Source organism: Chenopodium album, chromosome 22 (assembly GCF_948465745.1).
Source record: "Chenopodium album chromosome 22, dcCheAlbu1.1, whole genome shotgun sequence".
Taxonomy (NCBI): Eukaryota; Viridiplantae; Streptophyta; class Magnoliopsida; order Caryophyllales; family Amaranthaceae; genus Chenopodium; species Chenopodium album.
This window is the reverse complement of record NC_137855.1, coordinates 14,711,552-14,735,902: the sequence shown is the minus strand read 5'-3', so window position 1 is coordinate 14,735,902 and position 24,351 is coordinate 14,711,552. Positions and strand designations below refer to the sequence as shown.

General features: G+C 37.1%; 2 protein-coding genes across 2 annotated transcripts; both read left to right on the top strand.

Moving 5' to 3' along the window:
* Positions 1 to 11,960: 11,960 nt before the first annotated feature.
* LOC145604919 (WAT1-related protein At3g02690, chloroplastic-like) lies at positions 11,961 to 22,140 on the top strand. Its single transcript, XM_081660905.1, has 7 exons — positions 11,961 to 12,691; positions 13,767 to 13,814; positions 15,344 to 15,466; positions 19,929 to 20,078; positions 20,996 to 21,167; positions 21,305 to 21,365; positions 21,447 to 22,140. Exons 1-7 carry the CDS (start codon positions 12,110 to 12,112, stop codon positions 21,550 to 21,552), a joined length of 1,242 nt encoding a protein of 413 aa, XP_081517031.1. The 5' UTR covers positions 11,961 to 12,109; the 3' UTR covers positions 21,553 to 22,140.
* On the top strand, positions 15,485 to 19,906 carry LOC145604920 (uncharacterized). Its single transcript, XM_081660906.1, has 2 exons — positions 15,485 to 17,127; positions 17,372 to 19,906. Exon 2 carries the CDS (start codon positions 18,535 to 18,537, stop codon positions 19,435 to 19,437), a length of 903 nt encoding a protein of 300 aa, XP_081517032.1. The 5' UTR covers positions 15,485 to 17,127; positions 17,372 to 18,534; the 3' UTR covers positions 19,438 to 19,906.
* Positions 22,141 to 24,351: the final 2,211 nt, after the last annotated feature.

Sequence of the window (24,351 nt, the reverse complement as noted above, 5' to 3'; positions counted from 1 at the left end):
AGCAAAAGAGTCGCCAACAAGTTTTAGGAACTTGTAAACCCAAAAGACAATCCAAAAGGACCATCAACTCCATAAGGTCTTGAACCAAACAGGGTTCGGGGATGAGGGTACGAATCCAATCTACAAAAGAAAGTACCCGCCCTATAAAATAGGCCTCTACTTTGTTCTACTCGTATTCATGTGCGCTTTCTGACTAACATGCAAACATTATATTAAACCTAACCTGTTTAATCTATGTTGGTTGAATATTGATGCACAAATAAGACTATTATTGGCGATCACTTGAATAAAAATCACATTAGCCTAAACCAAATTATTAATTATCTTATTAAACGTGATTTCAAGTACAATTTCCCTTTAAACAAGCAATAAAAGGCATGATCAAGCAATAACAATAAAATATCAAGCAACATAATAATAATCAAATCATGTTAAGGCATAATAAAGCTTAATAATAATAGCAAGATCCTAGGCATGATACTAACAAGATTAATAACAAATCCTAGCATGTCACTAAGCAATAAAGATCAAAGCTTTCAACCTAATATGGTACTAACATGATAATATGATATTAGAAATAATAAAGAGCATCCTAAACATGATACTAGAAAGCATTAAAAATATCCTAACATGATACTAGGAATTAAAATAATAATAAACATGCTTTCTACATTGAAAGAGAGTAAAAAGATTACATATTATGAAGCCTCGTACCTCTTTCTAATAACAAAATACACAAGTTAGTAAACTTCAATGAAAATAATAAAGAATAATTAAAGAATTAAATTGAAATCAAATTAAATAAAGTTAAATAAAGTTTAAACTAGATTTGGACCAAACCCTCAGAAAAGTATAAACCTTTCACGTCTAGGGCGAAGGCAACTTCGAACTTGGCTAGATGATTCTAAGTCTTGTGAATGCGGTACTGTTTGTAAAAAGGTTGGTTTAGAAAGAGAGAGAGAGAGAATAAGAATTAAGTAATTCTTGATGAGAGTTGATGATTGTGAATGAAAGTTGATGAATACAAACAGAGGTCGATGACCCTATTTATAGGAAAATAGTCTGGAAAATCATAGAATTTGATAAGGAATAAAAACTCCACTCTGTCACTAACAAACCGACCTTGTCGCCAGAAATCCATCTTGTCGCAAGGCGTTAAACCTGTCGTTTGGCGACAGAGACAGTTTTTGCGGATTTTGTTTTTATCATATCTTTTGATCTAGAGTCCAAATAAGTCATATAATATGTCGTTGGAAAGATATTGAAGTATACTTTCCAATGCAATTAGAATCAGATTAAAATATTTTGTAAATAAAAAGATATGGCCGAAATAGTGAAAGGGTGTCAGTTTTGGATAGAGTTTCGTATTCTTTTCATATCTTTTTCGTTATAGCTCGGATTTAATATTATAATATATCATTGGAAAGATAATTTCAAAATCTATCCAACCATATAAAATTTGGATAAAAAATACGAGGCAAGAAAATAATATCTGGTTGTCTTTGAACGTCTTTAAATTCAAATAGAATTAGGACTTTAAAAAAGGAAAGTTTTATTTAAATTCAAACTCTATGATCTTATCTTTTCAAAAAAGGATAATTAAGATATTTTAGAAACTTATAGAAGATTCTAATCAATCCTAATTAGTTTAGGAATAGGATTAAACCTTTGGACACTCCTCATGATCATTGGGTCGTAGGTAAAATCCGGTTTGGGCCCAGTTTAGTATTTTGGCCATAACTTCCTCATTTTTCATCGGAATTGAGCTTATAATATATCGTTGGAAAGGTCTTTTCAAGCCCCATCCAACTAAACCATTATTGGACCCTTATCATGGACCAAAATAAACTGGATTGGACGTTTTTATAAAATAGAGTGGGTTTTCGAAAACAGAAAGAAGGATTTTAATAAAAACTAACCGCAACACTTGACTTTTCACACTTTCACCTCATTCGATTATGATTCGACGCGAAAGGTATTCATCACTGGGTTTGGTTTTGGGGAGACACAAATGGGTGTCTACACTTATCTGGTCAGTCGGAACTGCTTTGCTCATCTCCGGATTCCTCCCTCTCTGTGCCTGTGCAGAACACAATGGCAAGATTCAACAAAACGGTTGTACGACGTAGACGGCGGTGCGCTAGGGAAGTGCCTGCTGATGAGGTAATAAGAGATGAGGATTATGAGGGTCCGGATGAGCCGGGCAGTTCTGAGGAGGATGCCCCTTCACCTCAAGTAGTAATGATAGGGAAGAGGCAGACGGTGAGGAAGCCACCTCCTCTTCTGACAGGCAGAGAAGCCACTGAGAGGACAGAAGCCGAGGCATCCGGCTTTGACCAAGAAGATCTTGCTGCTGCTTATTAGCAGCCGGCTAAAGCTGCTGTTCTCCTTGACCCTAAAAAGACAAGGATGCGGTCGGGAGACATCTCCTTGATGGAAAGTGGCTTTGAGAAAGAACAACATCCCTTTGGAAAGGGATGGGATATTATCGTCCCGCCTGCTAATGTAGTGATGGCGTGGGACGATACAATAGAGAATGCAGACAACTACTTTGTCTGCTATGAGGCGGTAATAGAAGCCGGCCTGCGGTTCCCCCTTCACTGAGGAATAAGAAAAATATTGAAGGGATACGATTTGGGGGTTTGGCAATTGACCCCAAACTCTTAGGTCAACATCCTGAGCTACATCACCGCCTGCGAGTTTCAAGATATTGAGCCCAGCTTTACCTCCTTCGCTCATATGCACTACTTGAGCAAGGCCCCAGGCGGGTATGGGGCGTGGTACACTCTATCCACGCTCTCGGAATTTTGGATATGCTTGGACAAGGTGTCCAAGTGGGGTGGGTGGAAGGAGAAGTCTAGTCCAAATTCAAAATGGTTCTTCGTTTATTTGGAGGTGCGGGAGGGAAGAAGAGGAAGACTACTTCTGGCATCCAAATAAATGAAAATCGTGCCACCGAAAGCCCTAGCGAAACCCCAAACCAAGCAATAGCCCAAAACCAAGAAATAAGCCAATCCGGCCCTCCTCCTTCTTTAAAATTGCCCGATAAATTTAAAGGTTACTATAAAAATCTTTCCACACGAAAAATGCTCCCAACCCGTTTCTACGACCAACGGACATGCCAATTGTTAGGAATATATGAAGAAATTCGTGAAGTGGCCGATAATTTCGGATGGCAAAACTTCCTTAAAAAGAAGGAGGAAACATTCGAATCTCTCATTCTCAAATTCCTTTCAACCCTTACCTTTAGAAAGACTAGTGGTGAGGGAGAGCCCATTGAGTGTGAGATCAAGTTTAGCATGTTTAATCGACCCAAAACCATAAGCTTGACTCAACTCAATGAGATGTTCGATTGGCCCGTTAACAACCAAATAGTAAAACCCGATAGTTATCCCCTTGCTAGTTATGATGAACAAACGTGGTGGAACACTATCGCAAGGTACCCCACATTTACGTCCTGGTCTAGCCACGCTAGCCATATTCTCCACCCCGTAGTCCGTGTATTCATGAGAATTATAGGGTATGCTTGCTTCATGAAGCAAGATCTCGGGAAGCTAACAAAAGAGGAGATAAAATGCCTCTTTATAGCTTCTCAATTTGAGGGGGACTAGAGGGCAACGTAAATATGGGGTACATTTTTATCAAACGGTGCTACGATATTAAAAAGAGCACGGAGTTAACGGGTGAGATAAAGTGTGGTGGGATGATCACTATCATTGCCAAGGCTTTGGGTTTCACCTGTTGGGTTAATCAATTAACCCCGGTTGAAGGATCAAATGCCCTTGACCTTGTCGGATTGGCCACAATGAACATGATTGTGGAAATTCGTGGTAGTTTGACCACCTACTCATGGTTGGTAAGGGGGAAACACCGTTGTATTCTCCCAAATGCGGCGGTGATGAATACCGTGGGAACTACTTGGAAAGTGCCAAGGGAGAGGCTCCCCGATAATGTTCCCGACCAATCTATTCAACCCCGCTGCCAAGCATATCCACCATTCCGGGATATATGAGCGGCCCTTCATCCTCCTCTTCTTCCTCCTTCAACCTAGAATCTGCTTTCCACCACCTCAATCTAACCAACCAAAAAGTCTTTCAAGAAAATGAATATCAAAGCTATGTCTCCCAAATGTCCTACCAAAACCAAGTTGAAAGGGGAGACTTTCTCCCTTATGTCAACTATCCTAATCGGCCCGTTTAAGAATGGCCGGTTGCGAGTTGGAACAACAACCAACCCACCTATGCTTATTGGCAAGGACCCCGTAGCTCCATTTTGGAGCTACGTTCCTTTCCCCCCCTACGATTATACACAACCTGGAGGTTGTGATTTTAGGGGGGACCCCTCTTACTACCACGTCCCCGAGACATGTAGTAGAATGACTCCGGAGGAGATCGATAACCACCCCCAAAGGGGATACTTTGGGTTTCCACCCGGGTATAATGGTGGTTAGGGCACTAGTGATGCACCGGATTACGATCATTACCGTAGTAGCCCCAACTATGATCTCCCTCCCTATGTGGATCAACCTTCCTACTCCGGCGATGTAGATCCTAGCTACAATTTCATGCCATCGTCGAGTAGGGAGGAGTGATCGGGAGTAGGCTTAGGCTTTTGTTTTTACCGTTCCCTTCTTTTCTTTCCCGTCTTATGTAACACCGAGGGTGGTGTCCGGTTCTAGCTTGGGGGGAGAGTTGTCCTCTTCATGTTTATCTTTTGTGGGAACGGTATTAAAAAGTCTAGCTTGGGGGGAAGTCTAGGGGTTTTTGTGCCTAAGGGTAGGTTTTGGTAGGATATATATGTGCTTTCTTGTGATGCTTTATGTGCTATGTATGGAGAAGTTTGAGTTTGTATGTGGAATGTTTGGCATGAAAGGCTTAGTTTAGCCCTTGGGACTTATGGTGGGATTCATATGGTATTATATTCTAGTTTGCATGCCTATTTTAGGTTGGTTTTTGCCCTTTTCACGATTATATTGCATGCCTAGGCTAGAACAATTGCATATTAATGATTTTGTCTCACTTCTCCTTATTTGTGTGCTATTTGGAGCATCTTATCTATGGCTTTGATATGATTATGCTTTGGTTGGTTTGCTTGTTAATTGGTATCATGGGTTGATTGGTGTTGCCCTTGGTCTTTCTTTATGATGATTTTTGATGATGATTTGTGTGGATTAATGATGACGGTTTTCCCTAATATCCAAATTTCTTTTTCTTATCCTCTAACCCCTCTAACATCTATCCAAAACCCTAATATCCAAATTCTTTAATTAGTTTTCCTTTCCTCCGTTTTCAGCTTTCTAAAAAAATAATGAAAAAAAAAATGAATGAGCTTCGAAAAAAAAAACAAAAAAAAAAAAAAAGAGTTTGTTTGCCTTTGATCAGTTTGAATTGATGATATTGGATTGTATGTGGTGGATGCTTGTTTTCTTTTCGTAATAAAATTTTGAGCATGGTTTAGATGCCCTAGGTTGAACATAGAATTGGCTAGTTTAGACTAGTGTGAGAATAACATTTCCGAATGTACGAGACTTAAAGTCTATGTTTGTGCTAAGATGGAGTCACCTATCTCAAAGGAATTTAATCCTCGAAAGGTAGTATTTGATCCCACATGGTTCCAAAAAAGTGAGGTTTTAATATTTTTCAAGCCTACTACATTTTGCATGAGCGGCAAGGATCCTCTTTGATTTGGTACCTAGATCGAGAACTTGAGTCTCAACTCCCAAGACCGTGGCCTAAACTACTCTTAGTATTGATAAAAGGTGTCATGTATTGTTTATTCACAAAAGGGTTAAGGCATATTATTTCTCCTTATTTCTATTATTACCATTTCCATAGTTTAATTTTTAGTTCTTTGTAATTAGTAGATAGTGATGTAAATACCCAAGTATTTTTTAAAAAAAAAAAAGAAAAAAAAATGAATGAAGAATAAAAAGAAAAGGGAGAAAATGCAAAGAAGGAATGTATTGTCACCTCCCTAGCAACCAAACAAGCTTGGGGGTGTACTCTTAAAAGTCCATTCATGGTTGTGACTTGGGTCAAGGTTAGAAGCCTCTTGAGGCTTGCTATTAATGCATGATACATTTTAGTTGGCTCAAATTGCAAAACACTTCTAGTTTTATATATATGCCTTAACTTTATGTCGTAGTCCTTGAGTCTTGTAATGATTAGGATGGATAATAGTGGAAGCCTTTGTCAGTGGAGGGAGTTGATTCACAAGCATATGGAGAGGGTACTTTTCCATTGAGATGTCGAGTGTTTGAAACCCGCTTTATCTATGTTTTCCGGCTCCTTCGTGGAGTCACGAGACACTACCATTAGGGGGGATTTGAACTTTTTGATAGGGACGCGGTAAGATATGTTGAATAGGCTTGAGTTGAGTATTTTCGGGAAGGTTAGCTAGGCTTTTTCTAGTCATGACCGTGGTTGATCTTAGGCATATACCTCATGCTCGAGTTTTATTGCTTAAGGATTCTTGAATCTATGCATGTGCTTTTCTTTGAGCAAATTGATCTTGGGGTTTGTTTTTAGGCAATGTGAATTGCTTGAGGACAAGCTTTTGGCTAGCTTGGGGGGATTTGATAAGTGGTTTATTTGACCACTTATTGTGTTAATTTATATCCGGTTTTGCACTCATTTCCCCTCTTTCTAACCCGTTTTTGAATGAAAATGTTTTGTCTCGGCCTTGCCCCCTCTTTATTTGTGTTTGTCCATGTTTTGTAGGTCTATGGACTCAATTTGGCAAGCATTCGGTGCATGGTTTGTTTTCAAGGCAAGAAAAATAGAGAATGGAGAGGGCGCTCCAGCAGGAGCGGGCGTGCACACCTCAGGTTCGGGCGCTCCAAACCTTCTGCCAAACTTCAAAAAAAGCACACCCTGTGAGGAGTGGGCGCTCCTGGCTGTGGAGCGGGAGCTCCTAATTTTGGAGCGGGTGCTCCTCGCTGGAAAATCTGCTTTCTTTTGACGGATTTCCCTATGTGTTTCGGGGAGTATAAATACTTCCTTATTTATTCATTTGTAACCTAGGCAGAAATAGCCTAGTTTTTAGAGACTCCTCTTAGTTTAAAACATTCCTTTTAATTAATTTAGCTTAATTTTCATCAATTCAATCATTGTAATAGTTGGTTTCAAGATTGTTTCTCAAGATTGGCATTTTGTATTTAACAATTTCAAGCTTCAATTAGTAATTTCCTTCTACTTTTCTCCATTAAAATTATGATTTTATTTGTTTTTGCATGTCATTTAAATCTTCTTAGTTCTTGATAATTTGCTATTGAATGATAGTTATTTCAATTGTTTTCCCAACTATTGAAGAAATTAGAGCCCCAATACTTGTTTGCATGTTGATGAACATGAGTTGCGAGTAGGCTTCTTGCTAGGGGTTTGGTGAAGCTCAACCTTTTGGGTTAATTATACAATTGTGGGAGGAGTATTGATGTTTGTATTGCAATTAAATTGATTATCTGAGATTGCTTGTTAGTTCTTCATGATAGGATTAGCTACCCTTGAGTTAGGAACTTGATAGCATGATATGCCTAGTTTGACATGGAAATGTAAATTGAGTATGTCATTACTAGGGGTGGTTATTGGACAGGGTAGTCCATTGATAATAGGGTCAGGGCCAAACTTATAGGGCTTTTAATGAACAGGGCTATTAATGGACGGGACTCTTATTGGGTAGGGTCAATATAGGGCCAACATGTTTTTCCAATTTAGTTGATAAAAAAAATACATAATGTAAAAATAATTATATAGATTAATTTGTATTCATATGTATTTAATAATGGCTTTGTCCAATATTTATTTTAATTGATATTTTGTAGGCTCGCCCATTATCGACCAGCGACCCGCATTGGCTCGACCCTATATTGACCTTATAAAATGTGACCCTCTTTGACCCTGACCCCCTACCGACCCGCACCGACCCTGACCCGACCTGCCAAATAACCAGGTCTAGTCATTACCTATTGCAATTCGATTATGTATCATCTATTGCTAAACTAATGAGGAATCTAAGTTTAGTAGTGTGAGTTGTTTTCTATTTGCATGAGGTTAATTTTACATACAGTCCTTGCTATACCTTGTCTATTTTACTCCCTGTTTGCCTAATTGCCTTGGTTGAGTGGATCCCATTCCCTAGTGTCCTTAATCCATTGATTTAGAATCATAGTTTATTTGTCTTCTTGACGAACCCCAATTCACCATTGACTTCGAATTGGCTTAAGTGTTTAGATCTTTATCAACCATATCCCGTTCCTTGTGGACCGAACTCTTACTTGTCATTATGCTTGGTTTGTAAGGTGTTTGTTAATAAATGTGTTTGATTGAGTGTAGAATATGCGACCGTTGGACCGTTCTAACACCCATCAACTTGCAAGAACTACTAGGCAACATTAGAATAGGACTGCAAAGGCACCTTTACATTCCTGATCATTCATCAATCATGCCCTTGGCCATTAACTAAAATAATCCAGCAAGGTACTCATACAACCATCCGATCCAACATCATAATCCAAAAGGGTACTCAAACAAGCAACATCAACCAACAGGGTATACACAGATTAAACCACCATCATATGCACAGCATAAACCAGCAGCATAAACCAGCGTCATATGCACAACATCAACCACTATCATAAACCAGCATAAACAATCATCAAACACACAAGTATACATAAACAAAATAATCTAACAGGCTACTCAAACAACCATCCAACATAATCCAACAGAGTACTTAAACCCAGTCCAACACAATCTAGCAAAATCAGAAGAATTTAAATTAAAATTAGGGTTTAGTAATAGTTACGCTGCAAGGTCAGTTGTTGGGAGGAAAGTCATTAGGGTATTTGTCCCTTAGATAGGCCATGTAACAAGGGTCCCAATCGCTGTACTCGTCTGTAAAAATAGATCTGTTCCTTTTCTTCCCAACGGAGGAGCTAAATCTAACAGGAGCTTTCAGGGACTCAGGTAAAACCCTTCCCACCGCCAGCTCCGGGGAATCAGGAATCACCACCACTTCTACAGGGCCTGAGGGACAGCAACCTCAATCACATCTGACTCATTTGAAGAGTCAGCCACCACAACAAGAGCCTTAGATGGGCCCTCTTCACCCTCCATAGTCAGATCAGGACCTACTTCATCCTCCACAGCCTCCTTCATGGCTAGATTCGCACCTTCTACAATCAGATCAGGAGCCACTTCACCCTCTACAAGGACATATCTTTCTCCTATTCTTCATCACTAGAAGTGTACCCAGCGATTTTCGCTCCAATTTTTCCACGGTGGTATCGCGAAAAAAAGTAGTGCACCGACGAACAAAACACTAGTTCCTCACTGCAAGTACAACGTTGAACCCTCAAATTGTACTCTGGATTTCAAAGGACCCATTTGGATCTGGGTTCCTACTCAGAGAAGAAGAAATTGAAGTTCGGATTTCGCAGGAGAGAGAAGGTGGAAAATGAAAGAGAAGGAAGGGTTTTTGATGAAAATTTGGAGAATTCTCCAGAAGTATTGAACCTCGGCAATGAGCACGGGGAAATTAGGTCGTTGACTAACCTCCTCACGGCCAAACAAAATTTATTAGAATCCTAAACTAACCCCTAAACAAGCCTAGTGGTAAGTTCGGAGTCGAACCACAAGGAACGGTAATGTTGGATTGTTCTCGATCTAATGCTTAAGCTACGCCGAAGTCGGTTTATGGATAGTGGACACTACAACTACACTAACACACATATAAAGATCAAGATATTATAAAGTCTACTAGGGGCAAAGATCCACTTTGAACAATTAACAAGTTAATGGGAATCGATTTGATAATCAATCATGCAAAGAAAGAATTAAAATGAGAATTAATTACACTCAAGAGCAATCTCTCAAATTCCTAGCCTAGATCCCTCATTGACTAGGTGCATAGAAGAAATTTACCCAAAATGCAATCAAATATATAAATTCTAATTCACAATCCCTTGTCAAACTAGAACTAACATGCAATTAAGTTTGCTATCTTGGGAGATCAATCCAATCTAAAACAAACAACATGCCATCATCAATTCAATCAATTTAATCACATAATTATCATCAAATTTATCTCAAGTAACTCAATTAACCATACCAAAGCTTCACTCAACACCTAGTATAATGAAATCTACTTAAACATGATTAACAAAGAAATTAATAAAGCATAAAGAGAGAAGAGAGTAAGAAATGCTCATTGATATAAAATGGAGATCTTCAAATCATCAAATTCCTCCTTTGATTATCCAAAATCCATGAAAACCATTGTTTCTCTCACTTTCTCTCTCTAAAATTTGAGAGTTTCTCTCTCTAAAAACCTAAAACTAACCTAAAACTACTGAAAATATGAATTCCCCCTCTAAAATGAGCAAAAAATCTATTTATAGCCCTTACTAAATTGCCTAGGAAGCTCCGCAAAAAGTCGAGCAGCGCGTAGAGGAGCGGGCGTGCACCCCCTCAGGAGCGGGCGCTCCAAAATTTCTGCCAAACCTTCTGCCAAACTTCAAAATTGCACACCCTGTGAGGAGCGGGCGTGCGGCCTTGAGGAGCGGGCACTCCTGGCTGCGGACTAGGCAAACTGCTCAGCTTCAAATGAGCATATCTCCCACGTTTTACATCGGAATTAAGCATATGGCCTGTCGTTGGAAAGCTCTCAAGATAAGCTTTCATCTCCAATTGGAATCGCCCCAAAATGTTTTGCAGATCAAAAGATATAGGCGTTTGAAGTATGATCTTTATAAATCAAGTGCACATTTCTTCATTACTTGTTCTTTTATGTTTTATATTTCTTCAATCTTGAGCAATGAACTTATCCAAGTGTTCCTAAACATAAGAGTAAACCAATAAAGTTTAATCTAATGTCATAAGCCACCAAAATATGCAAGAAAAGCCAAAATTGAGCAATAACGACATTTCACACATAAACATGACAAATGTAGTAAAACGTTATTAAAACCAAGTAAAAAGATAGAAAACTTATGAAAAACTAACTAGAAAACTCCTAAAAATAGCGACATAAATGACACTTATCAGGCAACATAATCGAGGGAAATTTAATGAAGAACATTGAATGAGGTGGTTGAGAGATGAGTGGTTGTGGACGTGAGAGGGATGGAGGGGGTTAAATTTTGGTGGGAATCATTAGAGTGTGTTAGATAATTAGGTTATAGTTAAATGTAATTAAATGATGTTAAACAAAGTTAAAACAAAAAAGTAAGGGTATGATCTTTATTCTCTTTAAAATTTATAAAAAGAGGAAAGGAAAAAAATTGTTGCATATGATAGAGAGCACCCATTTATGGAAAATGTTCCAGATAATTGTGGGCAGAGGGAGGATAAAAGTTTGGGTATTGCTATATGTAGCCTTGTAGCCATAAGGGCTATATATAAAGTATTACATACACTATTGGAAAATACTCCCTCCGTCCCCAAATGATAGTCCCTTTTGGCCTATTTTTAGTTCCAAATTGATAGTCTCATTTGCTTTTTTCATGTACCATTAATATCAATTTTTTTTTATCAAAATTCCCTCCAATTGCAACAATTTTTGTTCAAATTTAACTTTCTCATGTAAAATTTATTTTTCAATGTACTTTCTCTCTCTACTATTTTACATACCCAATGTAAATTTATCTTTTCAATGTAATTTTACTACTTTTATTTAAGTTTCTTAATTCTCGTGATTTTTGCCCATAAGGGACTATCATTTGGGGACGGAAGGAATATAAAATTAGGAACTCATGACAAAAATACGCGTAAATCAGCGTAAATGTAATTAGTGTTCATAATTTTATAATTTGTTAACTTTTTACGATTCTCAAGGGTAAATTTAATGCTTACGGAGTAGTAAAGTACCTATGTACTTATGTTAGTACCTTGTGGGCATGGTACTCATGAGCATAGAAATTGCGAAGTATACAAGTATTTTCAGTTGAAAGTTTGACGGTTGCTTTCGTGGTCATTTGCTGATCACACATTATCTCTCTCGTCATCATCTCTATTCTCTACATTGTACAATGGCAAATTACAGAACAACTTCTCTTAAGTTTACTAAACTCAAATTCTTCTACTCAAGTTCAGCTACTTGAGGAGAGAGAATCATGGCGTGTACAACACCACTCTCCTCCACCCACTTCCATGCCATTTTCTCAAACCCATCTAAATTCTCCAACTTTCGTCCAAATTCTCACAACCCAATTCAACTTCGACCACTTTCATCCATCAAAAACCCACCAATTCTCACAATTTCCGATAAAAAACGTTCTAGATTTCGGGTATTTGTTCGACAAACAAAATCGACGAAAACTGGCGATGTTTCAGAGCAATCAGAGTCGCAGCAATCTGAAATTGAATGTATAGGAACTGGGACTGAAGTAGAATGTGTTGTTAATGAGAATTCAGAGAGAAATGAAGAGGAATTAGGGTTAGAATTAGGGTTAATTGGGAATTTGTGGGAGTGGGCAGTGTTGATTTCACCGTTTTTCTTCTGGGGTACTGCAATGGTGGCAATGAAGGAAGTTTTGCCGAAAGTGGGTCCCTTTTTTGTTGCCTCGTTTCGGCTGATTCCGGCTGGGTTGTTGTTGGTTGGGTTCGCCGCGGCTAAGGGTAGGCCTCTGCCTTCTGGGTTCAATGCTTGGGCATCTATCTCTCTTTTTGCTCTTGTTGATGCCACTTGTTTTCAGGTTTTTTATTTCTTGCCTTTTTCTCTCTAATTTTGGAGTTTATTTGTTGTAAATAGCAGCTTTTGTTATTGTTTTCCCTAATGAATCACTGTATGAGTTTATGTTATACACTTGTATGTAGTAATTGAGTAGTAAGTATATTTATTGTTGTTTCATGTATCTCTAATTTGTGATTGTTGAAATTTGAAATTGTGAGTTAGTTTATTGATGAGTTTTTCTTGTTGGTTGGAATTTGCCGCGTTTCAATTAACTACCAGTTTTCAATTTTTTGGTTTATGATTTAAAAACTCTTGTGATGAAGCTGTATTTTTTTTTTTTTTTATAAATAACTTAAAATGGGCTTATCTTTAATAATCATGTTGATTATGAAGATGGACAAAATTAAATTGGAAGCTAGTCTATGTGTTTTCCATAATTTTGTTTATAGTTTTAAATAGAAACTGAGAATTAGATTATAGAAATGAATAAGGATAACAAATTGGCCCTAATAAAACCACTAATTACTCATGTTTTTGGGTATTGGACAAGTTTTCCTATGCCTGTTAGAGGGTTACTTTTTGGAGAGGCTTTTGTTTTGGTGATTGTTTGATCAGTAAGAACTAAGAAGTCAGTGGCAATCAAAATTCTCTTAGGTAATAGAGGCGTTGATTTAACTAGCAGGGTTTGTTTAATGTACAGCTTTAAAAAAAAATAGCACAGTTGCATTTACGGGAAGTTTAACTTTTTCCCTGTAAATCAGGCAAGTTTGAAATAAAAGTATCCCATGTAGCTTGCAAACACATGAGAATGAGAGTCATTTTAGTAGAAATGCCAGTTTGTGGATGAACTTACTACAGTACTACACTATTACTTATGCTGACCAAACAAGGTGAGGGAATAAAGTGAATTACTGTCATCGATGCGATGATTGCCATCTGCAATCTACACCTTGCATGGTCTCTGTCTATCGATAATTTTCTAAGGAAAGATTAAGATATCATCATTTGAATGTATGTTTTATGCAAAGTGATTAAATTTTACACACTTTGACGTAAATGGCTTTGCATAATGATTATCTGTTGCTGGCATGTTACAGGGATTTCTTGCGGAGGGTTTGTTGCGAACAACTGCAGGTCTGGGCAGTGTATGTTTACTTTCTAATGCTTCATATTTAACTACTTGACTGGCATCTTTATCTGTACAACAAATCCTTTGCTTTAATAATTGATATTTGCTTTGCTATGCAGTGTATATATGGACATTTTAATCCTATTTGGCTTGTTGTTGTGTTGTTGTTTAATAGAATAAGAGCAAAAGACTGCATATGACCCATGGCCAGTTCTCCTTTTTTAAATACCGCAAGACTACTTGGAATATTAAGAACTCTCCGAAAGTATTTGGTTTGAAACCATCCGTCATTCTTTGTTTGGAGACCACTCAGATCACCATGATATGAAGCCGAATTGATGTCTTGCTCCAGGGTGCCTACTTTTTACTGTGATTATGTGTTTACTTTATTTTAATCCCATTAGGTAGAATCATCTTGCTTGCTAGCTCCAGCCTGGTTCGTCCTAAATTTCACTTGGAAAGCTGTATTAGCTTTATTTTTATTTTTAAATTGTTTTGTGTGGGAATTGGGAGTTTCATTTTTGTATATCTGATCCGATTAGGAAAATTTGCTGTAGTTTTTTTGTCCAGTTGCTGCTTCCAAATCAGTTATGCTTTTAAATCATTTGAATGTTTCCATTGGAGAGTGTGAGGCTTGTTTCTTATAAGTGTTACAGCAAGTATTAGAAATAAGTAAAAACCTGTTCCAATTAGTTTTCTCTTTCCCTGTATCGAAACATAGCCCTTGCATTTTTTTTTTCTTGGTCTTATTATTTTATATATTTTTTTATTTAGATTTATTACTTTTTAAATTATGGCATTGGTTAGAAGCATTGGTAAAATGATATGAAGTAGGAGGTAAGTTGAAAAATGATGACAATATTTTTAATAAAAAAAAAATGGCAATTTGAATTATCTACTGCTATTACAGAAGCTGTACTAAGTAAGTCTCTTAATGAACTGCTCAATATCTTATAAGTTATTTATATAAGCCACACACTAATTTCTTCTTTAATGTTACTAACGCCTATAAGTGAAACTTTTAGATCTACGTATAATCTTTCTACAGTATACTCCGAATCCCTCACTACAGATAATGTATTAGTATCTTAAAACAGCACTTTGAAGATGTCTCATAAAATTCAACATTATAAAATTACTAAAAGTTATTGCATGCAGCCTAGTATGTTTAGGAACTAGATGATACACCAGCTATGATATTCCACAGCTAAAGCATACGGTTAGGTGTAAACTCAGTGGGATGTTTCTGCCTTTATCTTACAGATCAATGCCACTTCATGATAATTCAACTGTGATGCCAGAAATTCCTTCTTGGCACTTAACAGGTCACCTAGCTCAAATTTATATTCACTGCCATATCAATAAGGACTTTCTATATAACATTTCACTGTTACCACTGAGATTAAATTCATAGTTTTGCACCATAGAAGAGAATTATGATATGTTACATGCAAATTCATAGACTTGTTACTTTGTGAATTTCTTGTCTCTTATAATTTGAGTAGTCTGGATGCTGGAGCTTATGACTGAAATCCATGACTGCAGGTTATAATTGACTCACAGCCTCTTACAGTGGCTGTACTTGCAGCCTTTTTCTTTGGTGAGTCGATTGGGTATGTTGGTGCTGCTGGGCTGGTGCTTGGAGTTGTAGGGCTTTTACTACTTGAGGTAATCTTTGAACAAATATAGGCTTCTATTTCCGTTGCTTGCTATACTAGACAATGCATACTCTGATGGTCTGACATCTCTGACCTATTGTATGAGATGTTAATATAGCTTATTTTTGTGTCTAACTACTTCTGAAGAGTATCTTGTTCGGTTGTTCACATGATACCATTGTTTCTTTCCTTTTTCTATTTCAGTTCGTCTCACTTTGATGCCAAAAATAATTGTTTGGCATCGTAGTTGCTTCTGTAATGAAAAAAGAACAATGGTTTACAACTTTACATTGGTTATGGTGTATTTTGTTCCAAGGCCCTCTCTCATATTTAAGTATCAAGGAATGACACATTCAAGATTCAACTCCAAGCAGGCAACCACAGAATGTTTATGACCTGATTCTATCATTTTGATTGCTGTTTTCTTTCTTTCTCTCTTTTTTTCCAAAAAAAATTAAAAAAATTATTTATTTTTTTATTTTAAAAATGTGGTTGATGGTGGGTAGGGAGGCGGAGGTAGTTTCTCTTGTCGATTGTGCATATTTTATATATAAAACATGATGGCTGCTATGAGTGTTGATGAGTTAGAGAGGTCTTTCTCAAAAGTCCGTCAGAGCTGTGTAACCTAGAGAAAGTTAGCGAGAAATTAGAGACTAAGAGAGTGAGAGGGGATATCAATGAACAAAAATTTAGAATAAGGTGATGGTAGCATTGACAGAAGTTAATCTGCCGGGGAGGAGAATGATGTTGTTGCATATACATTGTGTAAAACCTGTAGATAGAGAAAGGGTAGGTTAATGGAGAAAGATAAGTTGATATGACAGGGTAAGGGCATGGGAGTTATGATATAGGTTAACGATTTTTCCTACCCTGGCATTGCATGGTACCAATATGACCTGCTTCTAATTTGGCTTTAGACCTTCCTTAAATCAGATTCTGTTTCTTTTTTTTTTTTTTTTTTTTTTTTTTTTTTTTTTTTTTCTGTCTTTTTATCTTTTTGTTAACTTTAAAGTTGGAAGTTTGGCCTGGTTTGCCCATTCCTTTGTGTAGGATCTTCCTTAGGGCGTGCCTGGAATGATTTTATAAATTGGATAGTTGGGAATAGGGGGGTTAAATCTAGAGGATTATGATGGCCTTTTCTGATTGAGAGTGCTATTGGGATAAATGAAATGCCACTATTCCCACTGTCCCCTTTTGTTTGGCTTATAGACGAATGGACTGCTTTATTTAAGTCTTGGACTAACATTTTGCAAGTGGATGGAGGTATAGTTGATAATTTTACTTTTATTAGTGTATGCAAGTGGGATAAATCATGGGGACACGTTACTATATAAGGAAATGGGTAAAAGTATAAGATATGACCCAAATTAAAATACAAGGCAAACAAATAGGGATGGAGGGAGTACCTGCCAGCCTTGGTAAGTAATTGCTAATTTGCTACTGCTACTCTACAATATTATCAATACCTCATTGAGTCCTTTTTCCGCCTCTGAAATTAAGGATGCTATGTTCCATATTGGTAGTGATAAATCTCCTGGTCCCGATGGTTTTACGTCGGCTTTTTTCAAGCTTTATTGGGCGGTGGTGGGCCCTCAGATTATCCGGTACTTCTTTGTTCACGACTATCTATTAAAGGAATGGAACCGCACTTTATTGGTTCTACTTCTAAAGGTAGACCACCCTAAGACTCCTTTACAGTTCTGTCCTATAGGTTTATGTAATATGCTGTATAAATGCAAGTGTCTTACTAATCGGCTCCGTCGGGTTTTACCGTCCTTAATTTTTAACGCTCAGAATGCCTTCGTTGGGCCGATTAGTGGCAGACAATGGTTTACTGGCCCATGAGTTGCTTTCCTACATGTCTATATCGTCTTCTAGGTGCCTTGAAGCTTGATGTGAATAAGGCTTATGACAGGATCAATTGGGATTTTCTCTAGTTTCCCGCCGTATTGGATTCATATCCTGCAGCAATGTGTTACTACGATTTCGTATCAAATCCTGATTAACGGATCTCCGTCTCAGTCATTTCTTCCTAGATGTGATCTGCGTCTAGGGGATCCATTATCTCCTTACCTCTTTGTGTTGTGTATGGAAGTGTTCTCCTTGATGCTCTGTCGTGGTGAACGAACAGAGGGGTTTATTCCAAGGACTCCATATATCTCGTCGGGCTCCTTCTATTTCTCATCTCTTTTTTACGGATGATGTGTTGTTGTTCTTCCGGGTCTCGCCGTCAGCTTGTGATAGGTGCTTGCGGTGATTAATGAATTTTGTTCGGTTTTTGGTGAGGTGATTAATCTACAGAAATGCTTTGTTAGATTCAGTTCTAACACTACTGATGATTTCCGAGACTGTTTATCGAAAAGTCTCAGAATAAACTCTCGATCGTCCATAGGAGATTTTTAGGGCTTCCTGTGGATATGGGTCAGAGTAAATGCATGGAATTTTAGTTTATGATAGATAAGATGGTTTGGCGTCTTTCAACGTTTTCTTCTCTTCAGCTTTCAGCTGCTGTAAAATTGGTGGTTATAAACTCTGTTTTGATAGCGTTTTTTACCCATGTGCTTTCTGGTGCCCTCTGGACTCTTTACTCATACGTTTTTGGTGGAAGTCTGTGAAAGAATCTAAGGGTTTGGCCATGACTCCTGTTGCTGCAGTTCACCTCCCGAAAGGTCTGGGGGTTTTTGGAGTTCGCCATCTTTGGTCTTTTAATTTGGCTCTGCTTGCTAAGCAGGCTTGACATTTGAGGCGGAATCCCCAACTCTTAGCTTCCTGTGTCCTTAAAGCTAAGTATCCAACTCTTCTTCAGCATATGTCGTTTATCTCCTGTAATCGGCCTTCATGGGTACATGGGGTAGTCGAGGACTATTAGAGGGCAATTCAGTTCTTTCTACAGAAGTTGCTTGGAAAATTGGTTCAGGGAATAATATTAGTATCATTAGTATCTTAAATGACTGTTAGCTTCCTAATGTTAAGGTGGAGTTTAAGGATTCGGATGATGGTCGTCCTACCTATGTGTCAAAGTTGTTCCGTTCCAACTCGACTACTTTGGTTAGGTCTCTTTTCCCTCTGTATGTGGCTATGTCTATAATTGGGTTAGAACGACCTATGAGGGAAGTTGATGATTTTGTTTATTGGAAATACACCCTTGATGGTTTATACTCTACCAAATCAGCCTATTCACATATTTTGTCTAGGCATTTTTTATCTACAGCTACCTCGCTTCCTCCTAGCTGGTGGAAATGTTTGTGGGGCTTACGTATTCTTCCAAAATGGAAGATGTTAGCTTGGAAGACCATTCATAATGCTCTTCCTACAATGGACGTGCTTTTTAGAAAGGGAATTCTTGTGTATTCGACTTGTATTTTCTGTCATATGTCTGCTGAATCGGTGGATCATTTGTTTCGAAATTGCCCTTTTACTGGGCCATTGTGGTGCACTATTGACTGGGGTCCACTTCCTAAGCCTGATACCCCTATGTCTTTTCTTGATTGGTTTTCTGGTATTATTTCTGGGCTTAGTTCAACTAAGAACTGGCTTAGTTTGGATTATTTTTTTGGGGTTTGTTTGGCGATTTGGTTGACAAGGAACAATGCTCGTAAGATGACAGTTTGTCTTGTGAATAAACCTCTAGGTTTTTCATGTTCTCCTACTACTTATGCTCTTTGTGGTGATTTGAGAGAGAGTTGTGACACTTATATGATTTTTGATGGGACTTGGGATAAGGAGACTCATAATGCTGGTACAGATTGGTGTTTTCATTTCTCCTCTTCGCCTCATTATATCGGTGGTGGAGCTAAAGCTTGTGTGGCCAGTTCGGCTCTTCATTCTGAATTACTTGCTTGCCTTTTTGGTCTTCAGCAGGCTCGTTTGCGAGGTTTTACTCAGATTCTGCTTTTCACTGACTGCTTGATTATTTCTCGTCTACTTTTGCGTCAGGGAACAGAAGATATGTCAGTCATTCATGAACTCCGTGATATTTAGTTGTCCTTTGCTACTTGTCACATTCGGAAGGTTTCTAGGACTTCTATTGCGGAGGCTTATTCTCTAGCCAGGGCGACTCGTCGTAGAGATTTGCTTTGTTTTTCTTTTTAGTTGTTTTGTGTTTCCTTTGTCCAAAAAAAAAAAAAAAAGCAACTAAGCCAACAACTATTACAGTCTAGTCCTTAGGCCTTAAGCAACTACTAATACTACTCTTGCTTTAGGAAACCACCATATTAATCATTAATAGATTTTGAAAACTTTAAAAGATATCATTATTATTAGCTTTAAACAATCAATATAGTCTCTTGAATCAAGAACTTCCTCGGGAAACCACTAATAGCTTACAGGGAACTACAAGTTCAGCTTTTGCATATTATCCCTTAACAATGTGTAGGAAACAGCTAATCCCTATAGATTAGATTTTGCATGATTTTGGTATTACAGCTACTACTCGCTAATTATTGTGGATTTGTTTGCAATTTATTTTGCAGCTACCTGTAATTGCAATTGATGGGAATGATTTTTCATTATGGGGGAGTGGTGAGTGGTGGATGCTTCTATCAGCACAAAGCATGGCAATTGGAACTGTCATGGTGCGTTGGGTTTCCAAGTTTTCTGACCCAATTATGGCTACAGGATGGGTATGTCTCTGTATTCATGCTTTGTAATGTAATCTGGTCCTTGTTTAATGGGTAATGCATGCTGAGTTAGAAATTTATTCAAAAACGATCAATGGCTTTGATTAACTAATGTTTGGATTCTTACTCTGATGAATGATTTTCTTTTCTTGCTAAAACATTTTAAAACCTATTCAAATGTACAGTTTTGCATGTAAAGTTTTGTTTAAAACTTGGCCTAAGTAATGTATTCTCCTATTCCCCAAGTTATTTCAGCTTATGAAGTGTGCTGTCTGTACATATTCATTTGGAATGTAAATGAAAGCGGTAATTTCCTATTTGGTGATCTCATGTCATGAGACAAAATGGGATCCTATTCTCAATTATAGTCACCCTAATCTGCAGGTTAATCATTTTATCACACCATACTGCTAACTAATCATGTTTAATTCTATTGGCTTGCCTGAATATGGTGTTAATCTCGAGGGTAGATTGTAATGTAGAATAAATAATCTGGAGACTAATTTAAGGGGGCAATATTTCTGGGCTAATTTTTTCTTATGTTTGGCATGAAGGCGATAGATTCACCTGTAATTCACTTTGCTCAAAATTATTAAAGAAATTGTTGTTGTTGTTGTTGGTTTTTTTTTTGTTTTTTTTTTTTTTTTTTTTTTTTTTTGACAACTGGAAAAATTGTTGGGTTTGTCATTTTGGGATTGGATCTACATCATCTAAACAATATTCACATCATATGAAGATTAAATTCAAGTTGTATTTGCACAGGATGCTATCATGCTTATGCCCATTCATGTTTTGGTGCTTCTGCTATTTAAAATGAGAATAGAAATAGAAATTAATTAAGGCCCTATATCTAGATTCAATCCGTATCATTTTATGTTTCTTTTTATGTTTCAATCTGACAGATGCAATTTTTGTCACAGCACATGTTACTTGGTGGCATTCCGTTGGTAGCTTTATCGATACTTAATAATGATCCTGCGTTCAATGGGAGTCTTAATGAGCTCTCTGCCAGTGACTTTTCAGCACTGTTCTATACATCCATCTTTGGGAGCGCTGTCAGCTACGGTGTATTTTTCTATAACGCGACTAGAGGTCCTATAATCTTAACATCAATTATATTGTTTCACTAGCTACTGCAATATATTGTCTTGAGTTAATTGATGGTATTGCTTCTTTGAAACAAGCGGTTGCTGTCCAATCCATGTTAACTTGGGTAGTTTTTATTGCAGGTAGTCTGACAAAGCTTAGCTCTCTCACTTTTCTGACTCCAATGTTTGCTTCTATTTTCGGGTAAGATTACCTCCATTTTATCCAACTGCCTGCCTTCATGAGATGTCTTGTGCTGTAAATTGTGACTCTCTTTCTATTCAGGTTTTTGTATTTAGGTGAGAGCTTCTCGAATGTGCAACTTGTTGGGGCCTTTGTAACATTGGTAGCTATATACATGGTAAATTATAAAAAAAGCACCGTGGAATGAACCAGCAAATTCTGGATTTCAGTAAACCTACTTGATAACGTTGAAGAGGAAGAACATATATCAAACCTACATCCTCAAGTTTGATTGACAATCATGTAGCTTATACATACATACACATGGGACGTGTCATCATCAAAGATCAAGTGACAGATAATTATACCTGGTATAATACGGTATAATGTGGAAGCTAAGGACAGATTTTCAAGCTACCTTGGATTGCTGGAATGAAGTGGAACCACTGCTGGAATTGAACTACACTATCTTCTACGGTGGACTTGTAGCAAGCTCAAAGCGCGCAATCTTGGATTCTCGGTATTCCTTAAATCTCTCTGTAAATTCTAATTTTTCAAGATAGGTTCTTGCCAGTATTATATTAAATATTGTATAAAGGAGCTGGGATATATGCTCCAAAGGTGGGTCGTGTATATACTTATAGTGGCATTTCTGTAAGACCTACCGTGAGGGTTGAGGAATGTTAGTGTTCTTCCATTTATAAAAAAGAACAAGAAAAAAAAGATGTACGAATCTTGGGGGTCGTTATTGATTAGAGATTTCAAGATTTTTAATAATGAAGACTACCTTGACTTATCAAGTGTTTATATGAATGAAAGCCGAGGAAATTTGAACTACTAAATAAGATTCAGCAAAGTTATTACCTTCCGTTTTTATTTAGTTGACACGTTTTGACTTTAGCACTATTCATACACCTTTTTTTGACCATGTTTTGTGCTTTATACATAATGAAAAATATAGTCATGTGAGATCTTGTCAGATTCGTCACGTTGTTTACTTTTAAAATATCAACTTTTCATAATTTTGGCTTATCGATAATTAAAGATATTAATGATTAAATAAGTGCGTTGACAAACGTGACTAAAGAAACGGAGGAAATAATAAAGTGTGATGAGGTTGATAATTTGCGTTAATATTACTGTTATGAATGAATGGAACAAAACATGAGAAGTTCTAGAGACCTCCTAGAATAAAAAAATTCTATATGAAAAACGAACTTTTTTCCAATTCTACCAAGTGGTACCCTAGTTTCAAAAAATTAAGCATAATGCTTATTTTTTGGTTTTATGGCTAACCTTTATAATTAAATTGGTTACCTCAGATTTTATAAGCAATAATTTTTTTTTTTATTTATTTTTTTTTAAAAAAAAGGAAAAAAAAAAAACCACGACCACCCCTATCCCCAAGACCGTCGCCGCACTACCTAGCCTCTATCGTCCTTTCTCTACCCACCTTTGCCAGCAAACAAAACCCCTGTGCCGGCAAATAGATCCTTGGCAACCCACCCTTCCCTCTTCCCCCCAACCATCCTCACCGGTAAACCCCAACCCCTAAACCCTAAACCTCTTGTTACAATCAATCAACAACCACACAACTCCAAAATCAACAACATAATTCCAAAATTACTTAAAAAACTGACTAAAACAACCATTAATCCGTCTTCACGATACTAATCAAGCAAAGAGGAGGGAACCCCCTAAACCCTAAAACTCTTGTCGCAATAAAATCAACAACCACACAACTCCAGTACAAATTCTTAAATGAACCTGGTTCACACTATTTTATTGTGGACCACTAACATTAGATAAACTATGGTTGTTTTATTAAAAAAAAAAGTCACTATAATAAAATGAAGGTTACTATGTTGAAAATAAAAGTCATTTGGTAATATATAGGCTATAAGAGGTTAATTTTTTTAATGAAATATTTTATAAGGTCAATATTAATAATAAAGGTCACTATGTTAAAATTATGATCATAACGTCGTACTTCAAGTTCACAATAGTATTAAACGTTATACAACTTTTAATAAAGGTTACTATGTTAAAAATAAAGTTACTATGTTAAAAATTAAGGTCACTATGTTCAATATAATGTCAGTTGCGTGTGTATAAACCTCGGGTCCACAATAATATTATTGTGAACCAGGTCCACGCAAGTATTTCTACAACTCCAAAATCAACAAAATAACTCCAAAATTACTTATAATAACTAACTAAACCACCATCAATTCGTCTTCGCAACACTAATCAAGCAAAGAGTAGGTAACCCCCAATTTCTACAACATTAAAACGGTGAACCTTCCCACCCCCCCCCCCCCTTTATACAATATGGTCCTATTTAAGAGTTTTATTCCACTTATAGCTTTATTTAAATAACTACTTAGGGCCTGTTCATATTTACTTAATTTCAGTTCAGTTCAATTCCAATCAATTCAGTTCAGTTCAGCTTTTAATTTCCCTCTCACATAAAATATTCATTTCAGCTCAATTCAGTCAGTTCAGTTCAGTTCCAATCACTTCAGTTCAGCTCCAATCAGTTCAGTTCAGTTCAGCTCAGTTTAGTAAATATGAACAGGCCCTTAGTTAAAATTAACTATGATTAGAGTTGGAGTCCATTTAATTTGAAACATATGGAACTAACATTGTCAAAACTAAATAAGATCGAGTCATCGAGATTGATTTTGTATGATCTTGTTCTCTTTAATTAAGACGGAAATATCTAGAATGACAGGAAGAAAAAGACCATCTTTACACATTGGACTTACAATTTACAAATCTTCCTAGCTTGGAATATAATCCACTAGAGGCATGTCACTACCTTCCATACTATACCAAAATGTTAATGTCACGCAAATAAAATTGTCTACACGAAAAATGACTAGACAATGCAAAGCATACGAAAGGCATTCTAAATTCTCGACATTTATTCTTTTCGAAGAGCATCGATACCAATCACCAACTACAGGAAAATATGAGTGAATAATTGAATACAATAGCAAAAATA